This window comes from Crocuta crocuta, unplaced genomic scaffold (assembly GCF_008692635.1).
Source record: "Crocuta crocuta isolate KB4526 unplaced genomic scaffold, BGI_CrCroc_1.0 scaffold279, whole genome shotgun sequence".
NCBI classification, from domain to species: Eukaryota; Metazoa; Chordata; class Mammalia; order Carnivora; family Hyaenidae; genus Crocuta; species Crocuta crocuta.
In genome coordinates, this window is record NW_027551570.1 from 7,414,883 (window position 1) to 7,430,756 (window position 15,874).

The window sequence follows — 15,874 nt, forward strand, 5'->3', positions numbered from 1 at the left end:
TAGAGTTACTATTTCCTTTTTTTGAAATGGGTAAGTATCTTGGGAAAAATATTTTGAGACTATGCTAATATCCTGTTTTTCCTCAAACTTTTACCCACTGATTTTAGCATCTTTCAGTAAAGGTTGCCTGGAGCACTTTAAACTGTGGTGTTTTCCTAATGGTGATTATGTATTTCCCTCATTCTTTCTACATTTACTAATTGGGATTTTCTTATGAGGAAGGGCTGTTCTACTGTCCCTTTTCCATTTATGTATTCAGTCATTTGTTTATATCAGCATTAACTCACGAATATTTATTTTATTCTATGGGTTATAACCCAATACTGTCATTTTTATTTTGTTGTTCAAACTGTTCCAACTTTAGGTGTTGGGTCTCCTTCAGGTTGGCTCTGTGTCTTCTTAATATGCCCTTATCCTTTTTCAAGGAGAAGTAGATTCTTACGTATTAATTCTATTTTATAGATGAGGAAACTGGACCCCAGAGAGGTGGAGTGATTTTCTGGCAGTCACATGGCTAAAATGTTGAATTTCATCTAGGGCAGAACCAGGACCAGGGGTATTGGGAAAATTCCCCCCCCCTTTTTTTGTTTTTACTTGGATTGCTCTAATTCCTTCTGTAATATTTAATGAAGTCAACCAAATAGTCCATGGTTCCTACCTCCCCAAGCATGTAATTATCTACCTGTACATGGGCATGAATTAGAAGACACTGATTGTTTTATTGCTCATACCAACAGTGTTAACCAAACATGTTTCAGATTGTGGCCCTAAACACAAATTTCTACATAGCTGCACTAATCAAACCTATGTAAAATTATAAAAAATGAAAACTTCCAGTTATAAGATGAACAAGATGTGGGAATCTAGAATATAGTTCTGGGCACGGGAACATAGTTTACAATACTGTACTGTATGCCTGAAATTTGCCAAGAGAGTAGATCTCAAGTACACCACCACCTATATATATATATACATATATACACACCTGTGTGAAGTATTGGATGTGTCAGTTAACTTGAGTGTGGTAATCATCTCACAGTTCACATGTATATGTATGCATGCATTTCCTTTGCTTGGCTTTTTCTCACTTACATTCAGTATCTTTATCTCCATTTTTATGCATAAACACAAAAACACACGTATATCAGTTTGTACATATATACATATTTTAATGTGATAATGATGTTATTCAGTGTTTTATGTCTCTCAATGGGAGACTAGGTAGGGCTTGAAATAGTGGAAAGTGTGGATTTTGTCGTCACACTGACTTCTGTACAGACCTTGGTCTGTTTCCTTGAGGAAGTTATTTAATTTCTGTGATCCTTTTCCTGCATTTAAGATAGTGTAGCAACACCTCTTTTGTTAGGTGTTTTTAGGGATTTGAAATAATGAATGTTGAAAAAATGGCTCTCAGAACCTTGCACCAAGTAGACTGCCAGTAATGGAAATTGTTATTATAATCATTCATTATTTCATTGCTGCTCCCCTATCCCATTTCCAGTTGTTTTTTGGAAGGCAGGCTCATTTTTAACTCTGAGTTTGACTTGTAGCCTTAAGCATGATTCATGCCAGAGGGAGGAAACATGTAAATTCTTAAACACTAATGAGTCTGTTAGCAACTTTCAAGCAAGTACTTGCCAAGGATCTGCTTGTACTGTACAAAAGAAAATTTGAAATTTTCTTTTCTGTTTCTTATTTATGTAAAACTAAATAAACCAAGTAAGTAGGCTGAGTTTTACAATCTTGAACTTCTAGTAAGTGCCTGTAGTGAATTTGGTGATGACATGTAGCCTTCAGGCTTGCTAGCTCTCAGAGTCCTTAGAACTTCATACTGGAAGTGTGTTGGGTCTGAAATTAAAGAAAAATCTTTTTTCTGTCCTTTTAAAGCCACTATTTCTTGTCCTGAAGCTCTGTCTGGGGCCACTAACATCCAGATTGTTTTATTGTGGTTGAGGGAGACTCCTAGGGTATTGATTATTGTAACATTGATTTGTGACCATCTGTCTTAGTCCATTCAGCTTGCTATAACAATATACTGTAGACTGGGTGACTTATAAACACCAGAAATTTATTTCTCATGGTTGTGAAGGCTCAAGTCTGAGATCATGATTCCAGCAGATTCAGTGTCTGGTGAAGGCTGGATTCTTATTTCATAAATGGTCATCTTCTTGTTATGTCCTCACATGATAGAAGAGGTGAGGGAGGGATATCTGGGTGGCTCAGTCAGTTAAGTGTCCAACTCTTGATTTCAGTCAGGTCATGATTGTGAGATGGAGCCTCGCATCAGATTCCATGCTGGGTGTGGAGCATGCTTAAGATTCTCTCTCTTCCTCTCCCTCTGCCCCCCCCCCAACTTTGTGTGTGTGTGTGTGTGTGCATGTTCTCTCTCTTTCCCTCTCTCTCTCTCAGAGAGAGAGGGAAAGAGAGAGAGAGAGAGAGAGAGATGAGGGAGTTTTCTGGGGTCTCTTTTATAAAGACACTGATTTTATTCATGAGGACTCCACCCTTATGATCTAACCGTATCCCAAAGATCCCATCCCCTAATACTACCACACTGAGGCGGGGTAGGATTTCTGCGCAGGTATTTTGGGGAGATGCAAACACTTAGGCTATAGCACCATCTTTCCCAGTATGAGCTCCCAGTATGAGCTCCGGGTAGCCACACATCAGAGCTGTCTTCAGTGGCCTGCTTTCCTGGGACTGCTGCTTAGTGAAAGAACTAAACATTATCTTTAGAAAGGTGTATCCTATCAGGCCCCTCTGTTTTTTCTGGGCAGCTCCATCCTGGAGTAGGTAGGCCTTCCTGAATTTGCTCTGTGCCAGTGCTATGGGTCTAGACTTTATTCAGTTGGGGAGGACTGTAAATCATTTGAGTGTCTGAGTTTTAAAATTTTTTTTAAATGTTTATGTATATTTGAAAGAGAGAGAGAGAGGAGGAGGGGCAGAGAGAGGGAGACACAGAATCTGAAGCAGACTCCAGGCTCTGAGCTATCAGCACAGAGCCCAATGCAGGGCTCGAACTCACGAACCGGGAGATCATGACCTGAGCTGAAGTTGGGGATGCTTAACTGACTGAGCCCCGAGAGCCTCCAAGTGTCTGATTTTATATACCTGAACGGATCTACTCATGGTTTTTGAGTACTAAAGTTAATTTGATTTGTTTTATTTACTTTCTTTGTTTAAGTCATGACATGTCTTAGCCTTTTAACAACAAAGTTAAAAAGTAAGACCTGAGGGCTGATGGGGGTTGGGCACTTGTGGGGATGAGCACTGGGTGCTATATTGAAACCAACTTGACAATAAACTATTAAAAAATAAAAAATAAATAAAATAAAATCCTTTAAAATAAAAAGTAAGGCCACTGAGGGGTGCCTGGCTGGTTCAGTCAGTGGAGCACACGACTCTGTCTCAGGGTCATGGGTTCCAGCTCCATGTTGGGTGTGGAACATACTTAAAATACAAATTCAAAAAACAAAAAGTACGGCCACAGATTTGTACTTTAAATTATTAAGGTAAAATTTGAAAAGCAAAATTAGTTTTATTAAAAGATGTGTACTAATACACTAATATAAGGCAATTCATAAACCCATTAGAATACACAGCATTTGGGGTGTGGCTTTAACTGACATATGACTTTATATAAATATAAGTATTCAAACATAGAATAATCCACTTCAAACAGCTTTATTTATTTATTTATTTCTAATAGTTTATTGTCAAGTTGATTTCCATATAACACCAAGTGCTCATCCCAAGTGCCCTCCTCCATGCCCATCACCCCCCTTCACCCTGCCCCCCACTCCATCAGTCCTGAGTTTGTTCTCAGCATTCAAGAGTCTCTCATAGTTTGCCTTCCTCCCTCTCCCCCACTATTTTCCCCCTTCTTCCCCATGGTCGTCTGCTAAGTTCCTTCTAATCCTCCTATATTTGCAAACATGGTATCTGTCCGTCTCTGCCTGACTTATTTCACTCAGCATAACACGCTCAAGTTCCATCCATGTTGNATGCAACTATCTTTTCCCATTTCGTCGGTTGCCTATGAGTTTTATTGATTGTTTCCCTTGACGTGCAGAAGCTTTTTATCTTGAGGTCCCAATAGTTAATTTTTGTCTTGATTCCCTTGCCTTTGGGGATGTGTCAAGTAAGAAATTGCTGCAGTTGAGGTCAAGCAGGTTGTTTCCTGCTTTCTCCTCTAGGGTTTTGATCATTTCCTGNGTGCAATAGTGAATGGGATCAGGTTCTTGATTTCTCTCTGTTGCTTCATTGTTGGTGTATAAAAATGCAACCCATTTCTGTACGTTGATTTTGTACCCTGCAACTTTGCTAAATTCATGGATCAGCTCTAGTAGGCTTATGGTGGAGTCTGTCAGGTTTTCTATATAGAGTATCATGTCGTCTGCGAAACGTGAGAGTTTGACTTTTTCTTTGCCAATTCTGATGCCTTTTATTTCCTTTTGTTGCCTGATTGCTGATGCTAGGACTTCCAGCACTATGTTACACAACAGTGGTGAGAGTGGACGTCCCTGTCGTGTTCCTGATCTCAGGGGGAAAGCTCTCAGTTTTTCCCTGTTGAGGATGATATTAGCTGTGGGCTTCTCATAAATGGCTTTTATGATGTTTAAGTAAGTTCCTTCTATCTCCACTTTCTTGAGGATTTTTATTAAGAAACGATGCTGTATTTTGTCAAATGCTTTGTCTGCATCTGTCAACAGGATCATATGGTTTTTATCTTTTCTTTTGTTGATGTGATGTATCACATTGGTTGATTTGTGAATATTGAACCAGCCCTGTAACCCAGGAATGAATCCCACTTGATCTTGGTGGATAAGTCTTTTTATGTGCTTTTGAAATCAGTTTGCAAGTATCTTGTTGAGGATTTTTGGATCTGTATTCATCAAGGTTATTGGCCTGTAGTTTTCAAACAGCTTATTTTAAAAACAACCTGTGATTTATAGAAGAAAGTATTCCATGTCACTTCTTAAGGTAAAAATAAGTTCTGCCATTTTATTTTTATTCACATACATTTCCATCACCAGGAAGAACACTTATTTTAAAAGAATTTGGAAAAAGAAATTAGCGACCCAGGAATTCTCATTTATATTATCAGACATGAACATCATGATACTACATGGCATTATATAGTACCTGTTTAGAAACAGAGTTTTCCTATTTTCTTTTAAGAACATGATGTGGCCTACCATTTGCCCCACTTTTTTGTACTCCACTGCAGTGCACTTCCAAAATGCCAGGGCAATGTCTTCGGGTTCTACAGCATAACGACAGATGATCTCCTTCACACCCCCTCCACCTCCACTTATTGGCTTTCTTTTAAAAATATGTCATTATAAAATGATTCTTATTCAACCCTGTCCCAAGTACAAAAAATTTCCTATGGACTTTTTCAAACTATTAGACCAAATGTTGCCACTGATAGGTAAAATAAGCGTATGGCCCGTTTGTGTTATTATCTAGCAACATTTGTTAAAATGTGGTCTATGGACCACCTGGCCCAGAGTCACGTAGGATGCTTGTTTAAAAATAGAGATTCTTTTGTCTTCTCCAGACATGGATGATTCTGATGCCTGCTGAAATTTGAAGTCCCCTGGAAGGATGTATTAGAAGCCAATTGAAAGTTGATGTAGAGTGTTACAGAGCAGCATTTAAGATGTCAACCAAGTGAATTAATAAGGAGCAACTTTTTTATTTTACTGTGAAGTAGGGCAGAACAGTTTTTCAAGCTCCTTTCAACCCTAGAATCCCGAAATTATTTTGTCCTTTCTATATGCTCTGAACACTGCCATTTTGTTGTATTCAGACTTCTGAGAATGTTCTACTTCAGCCTTTTAAACTGGTTGTAAGTGCTTCTGTTGAGGATTTAAAAACACACAGATTAATTTTTTTTAATTAAATGCTTTTAGGATTTAAAACTTTTTAATAGAATCAAAGATGATATTTAGACACTGTATTTGAGTTGTTCTTCATTTCTTTAAGATCTTGGCATTTCAAAGTCAGTCTGATGTTGGCTAATTGGGCTGGGAGGTAGGGAGGAGAGGCCATTAAACCAGCAAATGGTACATTTTGGGTTACAGATTTTCAAAACTTCAGAAGTTAACATCAAGGCTTTGTTTGCAACTTTCAAGGGGTAATATTGCTGAATGAAACATTTTCTGTGAGCAATATAGACTTGGGACAACATTAATATTGGTTTAAGTAAAGGTCAATACTCTTCACTAAAGATTTAACAGTAAAAGTCATCATTAAATATTTCTCAAAGACAAAGTTGAGAAAACAATGCACCTACAAGATACTGTAATAAGAACTTCTTAAACTGAGGTAAGACATCAAAAACATTTGATTTTTACTTGGAAGATGGCTTAGAGAAAGGAAGTCATAAACGCTTTTCATATTGCTGAGTTAAAATCTGTCTGCTTCACAAAAAATATATTTGTTTTGTTGTGGTATAGAAGCATAATTTTTAATCTTAATCTGTGAGGAACTTGATTACCTAATTTAAATCCTAAGAAAATAATTGACAGAGTATTAAAGAACAAAGTACATACAAAGCAAATAGTGTTTCTTACAGACAAATGTGCAAAATGAAAACTGTAGAGGCAGTAACTTGAGGAGGATGAGGCCCAACTCTCTGATTAATTTTTTGGCATTCTGTCTTGTGGACTGCACAGGCTTCTTGCTTAATGTTAGGACCTGGTTCATTTTTCCTTCTTGTGGTTCTACTCAGGGAGTGAGGGGGAGCTTGCTCCTTTTGACATTTCACTGTGAGGCATACCATTAAAGGCCCTATTCTTTTGTTGTTGTTTTTTTTCAGTAGTCTAAATATATATATTCACTTAGTCACAGGAAATCGTGCACATACTTAATATCATGCAGAAACAGATAAGCAAGTTCCAGTTTCCACTTGAGGAGCGAGCATTAGGAGGTAATTGTCAGACTAACAATAAATGTCACCCAGGGAGTGTGCTCCCATCATGGCAAGATAACTCACAGAGAACGTAATTCTATTCACTCACAAAGAAAACATTACCAAAGCTAATATAAATGTGGTACAGTTCACACTTCTATAATTTATTTGGGATAAATTCTTGAAAAGAATGCTATTTTAACACATGAATTTTTCCAGATTTTAGTGCTATTACAATTGGGGTAGACAATTACATATGCAAAGTGTGTATTTTTAGGGATAATTGTACTTTTGTATGACCTTTCTAAAGTAAGAAACATCGGGTTGAGTTATATTTCTATAAGGCAAGTTTTTCTTTTTTCTTTTCATCTTCTTCCTTCCCTGTCTCCCCTTCCTTCTTTCCTTCCATCCATCCATCACTCCTCATCTGAAGCTATTAAGGGACAGCAACATATATAATTATCTTTCTGAGGGTGGGGATATTTTATCATATTCAGAGAATCTAAATGGGATATTGAAAGGATATCTTGCTTTTTGTTTTAAAATTAGTATGTGTGGGTGGGTGTGTGAGAGAGAGAAAGGTTTTGCTAGAGTCCTCTTGGATAGAAGAGCCTGGATTGGAAAAATATATACATTTATAGCTTACCTTTCATCTGAAGGGCTTTCGTGTCCACTTCACAGGAAGTTGTAATATTTTATTCTCAAAAAATGTCTTGTGCAATTTATAGAAACATTATCACAGTGCAGCTTATATGATCCAACAGAACTTTGATAAACTCTAGCATTAAAAAGAGAGGGGATATAAAGGTAGGTTTGGAGAAAGAGGAAAATGATAGTCTTTTGACAAGGAGTCTGATATTCAATTCACTGTATTTTTGAATTCCAACAAGCTTTGATCTCCTTAGCCCAGAAAATCCAGCAGGAAATTGAATGTGACCTAGGATGCAAGTGGAAGGTTTGATATGCCACTTCTCGCTTGTCATGTCCTTGTGGAAGGTGGGAATATGGGAGGCAAATATTTGCATATTGCACTGAAAGGAAGTAAAAAATGCATTACAAGTGAGTCAATTGGTTGATCTAATGTTGTTTGATTAGAAGTAATTTCCCTTTGATTGTTTCATTGCTTACAAATGCTTTTTTTCCTTTGCATTTAATAATGAAAACTCTGTCAGGAGTAGTCTGTAAGTAGCTTAATGTCTGGCCCTTATGTTCCTTAGGGATGTGATTAGTACCTCTCTTCTCTCATGGGGCTGTGTTGTTGGCATACCCTAAATACTTGCATTTCACTCCTCCTTTTTTTCAGAGAAACACTTTTTGGATTGTTCAGTGTTTTAAGGTGAAAGGGATCAGGTATAGGGCTTCTCTGAGAGAATTTAACATTTTGCATATTCATTTCTATGATAGTTGAAATACATTAATATAAGCATAATCAGAAAGGGCCTTATTGCAGACTCTGCTAGGCAACTTTAGATGTTTGTCACTGTGATCGTAATTCATTTTTGGCACCAAATATTATTCTTTCTATCACCGGTCAGCAGTAGGACAGACTGACTAAATGTTTAAGTGATGTGTTTGGACCCCACATAAATCAACAGTTGCTGTATTCCTGGGAATTTTACTGTAGATAAATAGAAGGAGAGTAAAGTCATCCCAAGACACATGTAGTCTGGACATGCCAAAGTGAGAAGAATCTAAACTCCAGCAGCCAGTGCCATATGCACAACATAAGGACTGATTTAGTTTCACCAAAACATCATCACTTTATATTAAATTAATAGCATTCATTTTAATTTTAGCATTCCTTTTAATTTTGGCTTTATATTTTTACTTTGTATATATGTTAGACTTCTATAGTTGTATAAAACTCTAAGCATAAGAAGAGTCATTCCTAGTTTTATGTGGACACATATAAATATGTGATGTAATTTAATGTAATAAGTTTTAGGTAGTATTTTAGTAACATAATAAAATAAAACCTTGTAGATGGGTTTTGTCCTTGAGTGGTGTCAAAGATAAGCACAGTGGGCATTACTTAAAGTGGTGAATACAGTTTATTCAGTAACTGGCACTCAGGGAAAGAGCTGAGCTCTTGTGGTCGTGCACATATTCTGATATGCGCAGAGGTGCCTGGACGATAAACAGTGAGACTGGAAGAAGGGAGGAAACAGTGGGGCCTGAGCAGTCATGGAAGGAAACACTGAAAAGGCAGGGAGGGAGTTGGTTCATGTGTATCTGGGTTTGCTAACTGGTGCTAGTTGAAGTTAGGTCCCTAACCCTTCCGCAGACACCAGGAAACAGGGATCCTATCTCGAGATGCAGGCAGGAACAAACAGTAAATTCTTTTGGCAGCTGTAAGTTTTCTCAGGCAGGCACTTTAAGGGAGACCAGGGTCATCCTGGGGATGTGGTCTTGAGCTCTTAGAAGTGTGTTAGTATTTATTCAAGTCTTTATGAGCCAACACTGAGGCCTAGCGGAGAGGAGGGCTTGAAGGAGCCTGGTGAGAGTTTGGTCAAGGAGAGACTCTTTGTCAGTGATAGTTCCAGAGTGGCAATATGCCCTCTCTTTCTCGTGACAGACAGTGATTGCTGTATATTAACTATTGTAGAGAGAACCTGATTTTAAAATCTTTACTGAAAGAAAAATATAAAAAATATGCTACTATGTTTCAGGGCCGCGATCTGGACTGTAAAATTCAGGAATATAAAGAAGCTGGCAAAACCTTTCCGGAAAGTCAGATAATAGAATGGTTTATCCAGCTGTTGCTAGGAGTTGACTACATGCATGAAAGGTATGTTTATTTGCTACTAAAGGACACGATTTTAACAGTCATGTCTGAACTTGAAAAATGAATTTTTGGGAGTAGACTGAAAGGAAGCAAGTCCAAAGGTAAATGACTGTAGTTAAACATCTGCAATATTCTTTTCCATGAGGAAACTATTGAATGATTCAATATAAAAGATTTACTTAAATAGCCTTTTTTGTTGTTGTTCTAGAAATCAAGTTGACCTTGAATACAACACAGAAACTTATATTAAACACATCCTTACCTATCTGATCATCCCCTATGATTACAAGTGATTCTCAGATACCTTTAGCATGCTGTGAATTTATTATGTCTTACAACAGGCTTGAGCTATAAATACCTAGCATGCTCTAAATGAATTGCACAGTCAACTTAGAATGTGTCAGTGCCCAAGTTAGCTGTGTTCACATCCCAACATGAACTGAGTAATTGAGGCAAAAGATATTCTTGGGACTCAGAGAGATAAATGTTCAGACCAAAAGTCAGTTTTGATGTGAAATATCTGATACAGAAGGTCAAAGTATGTTTTATGAGTTCAGTTGTCTGTAATTTGCAAATTTCTGCTTTAACATGCATTTTAAAACATTTAATTATATTTCTATAGGTCAAAAGTAATAGGTTTTGGGTGTTTTATAGGTACAGAAAATGGTATGACCATGTTTGAAAAGATGAACATATATAGACAAAAGTAGTACTATGAGATGTCCCTGTTAGCTTTCAACTTAGGAGTGGGTGGGACATGTGATAACATTCTTGAACAAAGGTTGAAAATTGTAGACTACGTCAAGGTCTGGCTATCCATGGATGTCAGATAGCCCACATGTGTTTGTTACTTATGGTTTCTGGATGCATAAAAGGTAGCCAGATTATACTGAACTTCACCATGTATCTTCATGCTCAATGATACAGATAGCTACTGATTTGTTGGCAACTCATAACAATCTTTTGAACGATGTCAAACTCTCCTAGGAAACAATGATGAAAGAATATCAAATAATGTTTTAATAAACTACTGAAAGCTGCTGAATGTAAACATATGTGTATACAGTGGTATGGGTAGTTCTTTTATTTTCTTTACTATTCCATGCATGTTTGTTAGCTTATACGTAAGGAAATATGTATATGTCACCTTCACATATAAAGGTGACAACTTTTGTATTCTTTGTGCAAAACATAAAATATAATAGTTAGTGTAAGTAAGTTTAAAATAGTCCTTCAAAGAGAGGATTTGAATTTTTTTTGAATCCTTCACATTTTAAGAAAGTCATTAAATGGCACCAAATGTTTGGATATTTGTGTATCTGTGTTCCCTGAAATATCATCCTTTGTGGTTCAGATATCAAATTATGGTGTTTATTTATTATGTTATTATAACCAACATTGTAAAGCTTATCTGCATAGACAGAAATTTCAATTTTAGTCTTAAGTTCATTTATTCATTTCTTAAATAGAGATAAATTAAAAATAAGACCTAACCTTAAAGAACTGTTAGTAAACTAGCAGAGGTAAAACATGTACCCAAATAACTATACACCCTGTAGCAAGTGGATATACCAGATGCAGAGTCTCTGCTACATCCTGCATTATGGCCCTGGGCAAGCTGCTTAACCTCTCTGAGCCTTTGTTTTCTTATTTATAAAATAGGGATAATGATGGGACTCTCCCTACTTACTTATAGGACTGTAGGGAATATGCACTGAGATGTTACACATTTAAAAAGTTTGCAGTCTCTTAAGCACTCTGTAATTGTTGTTGTTTGTGGTTGTAATTTATATAGAAATGAAAGCATAGTCACCAGAAGGGCTAAAAAACATTCTGACAATAATAGTGCTGACAAGGATGTGGAGCTACTGGAACTCTCTTATACTGCTAGTATAATCACTTTAGAAAAAACCTAAACACTCAAATACCCTGTGACCCAGTAATTCTGTTCCTGAGATGAGCAATGAGTTCCCGTGTCCAACAAAAGACATGTACAAAATATCCATAGAAGCTTTGATTTTAATAGCCAAAATGTCCATTTATAATAGAATGGTTGAATAAATTGTGGTATAGTCTTAGAATGGAATAGTACTCTGCAATAAAAGAAGAATATACAATTGATATGCATGACCTGGATGAATTTCGGAGACGTGATGTTGGGTGAAAGAAGCCAGATGCAAAAGAATGCATACTATATGACTTCATTTATATGAAATTCAAAAACAGGCAAAACCAATCAGATTAAATGACCCAATCTCAGAATAGAGATTACCCTTTGAAGAAGATTTTGACTGGAAGGGGGCCCAAAGAAACTTCTGGGATGCTGGAAGTATTCTATGTCCTGACCCAAGTGGATGATTCCAAGGGTGATAAATTCATCAAGTTTAAGATTTATGCATTTTAATGTATGTTATACTCTAATTTGAAACAAGTGATAAGAGTGCCAAAAAAAGTACCATCTAAATGCTATAGGAGATCAGAAAAGGGATAATATTTCTACTTGGGAGAATCAATGAAGGTCTTGGAAGAAGTAATATTTGACCCCAAGTAGTTTTTGAGTAAAGTGAAAGATGAGTCAGAGCTTTCCAGCTTTAGGGAACAGAATTGGCAAAGGCACAGAGCTGGGAAGTCATAGCACTTTTAGAGTGAATGATGAGTAGGCCAGTTGGAATGACTCTTGGGGTACATGAATGAAGTTGCAAGGAAAGGTAGGTTGACATCAAATTGTAGATGGCTTTATTTTGTAGTATAGACAATGATGCTACAGAAGTCTCTTGAGTGGAACTATGATCAGAGCTTCGGGAAGGCTGGATGATAAATTACAGAGGGGAGAGAGGGGAACTCAGGATATCAGTCTGGAATCTTTTATACTATCTATGCATGAAGTTGTATGACCTGAAACAATATGGCAGCAGTGGGAAGGACATGGAAGGATAAGACGCTTTGAAAGCATGCTTTGAAATAATTAATTAAAAAATAAACAAACTATCCTAGTTATCTGTTCTTAAAGGGATTTAAATCCAAAAGAATGATTCTATTAGCACCTAGCATAGACATTTTGAAATAGTGATGTAAAAAGCTAAGGGTATTCACAGTTTACTAAAAGCTACCTTGAGAATAAGACACTGAAAGTCTCCCTGCTGAAGGTCTTGCTGTCTGAACAAAAGCCTCCAATCTCAGTGGCTTACAACAACAATTTCTGCCTCATGTTGCATGTTGGCAGCTGCATATGGGCTGCAAGTCAGCTCTACCTACCCTCCCATTCCAGTCGTAAGTAGTAAGTGTTAGGACTGAAGGAGCAGTTCCCCTGTGGGACAAACTTTTCTCATGGCAGAGGGAAAGCCAGAGAGTTAGCAGAAACACTCAATGGCTCTTAACGGTTTTTCTTTTCTTTTTTTTTTTTAAATGTTTACTTATTTTTGAGAGAGAGAGAGTGTGTGCGAGCAAGTTGGGGAGGCGCAGAGAGACAGGGAGACAGACCAGGGTCCATGCTGACAGCAGAGAGTCTGATGCAGGGCTGAAAGTCAGGAATTGTGAGGTCATGAACTAAGCCAAAGTCCAACTCTTAACTGACTGAGCCACCCACGTGCCCCAGCAGCTAAAGGCTCTCCTCAGACTTAACACTCCTATTGATCAAGCAAGTCACATGACCAAACACAATGTCAGAAAAGTGAGGGAGTCTATTCCTCCCCAAGGGGACACTCAGCGCAAGCCACAAGATGTATGACTATTTGGGAACAAGAGTACACCCTACCACAAGGCTTCATTATGCTTCTTTCAAATCATAGCCCATAAAAAATAAATCTATCTACAAAACATTATTCCAGCCTTTTTCTCATATGGTATATAGTATATATTAAAATGTATTTTGAAAATGACATAGATTGCTTATGAATGGGTTAGAAAAATCTTGGAAAAAACACATGTGGAGAAGTTAGGTTTGGCTTCTCTGTTGCAAATGCCTTGCAAATTATTTTAGTGCAGGTGATAGTTAATTTTGGGTCAACTTGAGTGGGCCATGAGGTATCCAGATTAAACCTTGCTTCTGGGTGCTTCTGTGAGGGTGTTTCTGATGAGATTAGTATTTGAATCAGCAAACTCAGTAGATTTCCCTCTCCAATGTGGTTGGCCACCATCCGATCTCTTGGGGGCCTAAATAGAACAAAATGTAGAGGAAAGAGGAATTTGCCCCCTTTTTCCTGTCTTGAGCTGGGGTTTATCTCATCTTCTCCTGTCCTCAGACTGAGACCTAGACCATTGGTTCCCTCTGGTTCTCAGGTCATTAGACTCAGACTGAGTTATGTCATCAACTTTCCTAGGTCTCCAGCTTGCAGATCATGGAATTACTCAGGCTCCATAATTGTGTGAGCTGGTTCCTCATCATAAATCTCCATATCTATCTATATCTATCATCTGTATCTGTATCTGTATCTATTGGTTCTGTTTCTCTGGAGAGCCCTGACTAATACAGTGCATCAGTGGAGGAGATAAAGAAGACCCAGGGAAGACTAAGAAAAATGAGGTTAACAGAAGAAATGAAGATTTTGTTTACTCATTTGGAACTGTCCTGTACTTATTCTAATTTGGTTTATTTATACATTTGTAATATGCTAAATCTATAGCATATGGCATGAACACTCAGAAATAATGATTCTAAGAACTGAGAATATTCACAGTTCACTAAAAGCTATCTTGAGAATGTAGCACTAAAACTCATTCCTCCCTGTGGGCCTGTGCCTCTGGCTCACAGAAGGATGGAAGTTTTTTAAAGGTGTGTGTGTTTTCTGAGGCTCCTTGCCAACTCTCTCAAGTTTCCACAGGCTAGTTCAGTATTTGAGGGGCTTTGGAACCTAGAACCATCCTCTCTCTGAAAGTGTAGTCCTGTAGGCTTTCTTCTCTTTGGTCCAGTTAATTGGCTAATGTTTGAAACATCATCCTCTCTGGATGCCACAGCAGAATTCAGCATAAGGGAGCTTCATGCGGCAGAGACAATGTCTTGCTTATCTTCCCCCGCCCCCCCCCAGTGCTAATACGGAAACCACTAAACAAAACAAATCAAAGAAAACCTCAAACTCATTCCTCTTGAAGAGGGAGGAATCCAGGTACGATAGATTTTTTAGGAGGAAGGATAGAGTAGCCTCTCTGCAGAGAGCGTCTTTGCTGGCAATCTTGAGACCTTGCTGATTTGGTGCTTTCACAGTGGAGTAGAGACCAGGGCAGGGGCACTTTCCCTAAGGTGACTGCCTCATCACCTGGCAGCCCACACAGTTTCCCTGCCAGCTTGGTGTGACATATTGTGTCAGAATAGCTAAATAATCCCAGGAATTCATTTTTTAATGTTTTTATTTATTTCTGAGAGAGAGAGAGAGAGAGCGTGAGCAAGGGAGGGTCAGAGAGAGGGAGACACAGAATCTGAAGCAGGCTCTAGACTGAGCTAGCTGTCAGCACAGAGCCCAACGTGGGGCTCGAACCCACAAACTGTGAGATCATGACCTGAGCCGAAGTCGGATGCTTAACTGACTGAGCCACCCAGGTGCCCCCCAGGAATTCATTTTTAATGCAGTGAGGCTCCCAAGGAAGAACCTACTGGAAATCCAGGTCAGTAAATATGATGGTCGATAGTGGTATGCTACCCCGGCTTTGAAGATGAAAAAGCAGAAGGAAGCTGTGGTGTTTTGTGGTGTTACTGGTGATTCCTACTTTCTCCTGGTTCCTACTTCTTGAGGATGTCCTGAGGTCACTTTTTTCAGGGAGACCCCCACCCCCATCCGAGTGCCAGGTGTAGGCAGCTCCTGCTGTGTTGGCAGTAGCTACATTTGAAGGGGGCCTAACTATACCCCATGCTCACGACACAGAGGAATTGTCCTGGTCATGAGGGCCTACAGTACCAGTGAGAAAGCCAGGCAGGTGCCTCAGAGTCTAGGATAGATGCCACATGGCAGAGACCAGCAGTGGCGGCTGTCGGGGCCATGCATCACCAAGGAGTCACTGTTTGTTCCAGTACCTTTGACCAGAAGAGTTTGTGATCCACCCTGAGACCATGCCAGATGCAGAGGGAGCTGAGGCTTCAGAAACTATGAAGATAAGCGTTTAAGGGAAATGAAGGCTAAATTGTTCCTACCTTCTCCACAGTCCTATCTTGGGTTGAGAGCCTGAGAAACACCTACTCC

General features: G+C 38.5%; 1 protein-coding gene across 1 annotated transcript in view; it reads left to right on the plus strand.

The window, feature by feature from the left end:
* LOC144220614 (serine/threonine-protein kinase Nek11-like) overlaps positions 1-15,874 on the plus strand; it is a gene marked incomplete at its 3' end in the record, with an annotated part of 113,954 nt that overhangs the window by 52,450 nt on the left and 45,630 nt on the right. Inside the window, exon 4 of the mRNA XM_077750918.1 lies at positions 9,589-9,707. Within this exon, the coding sequence (XP_077607044.1) occupies positions 9,589-9,707 (119 nt within the window). The remainder of the gene's footprint in view (positions 1-9,588; positions 9,708-15,874) is intronic.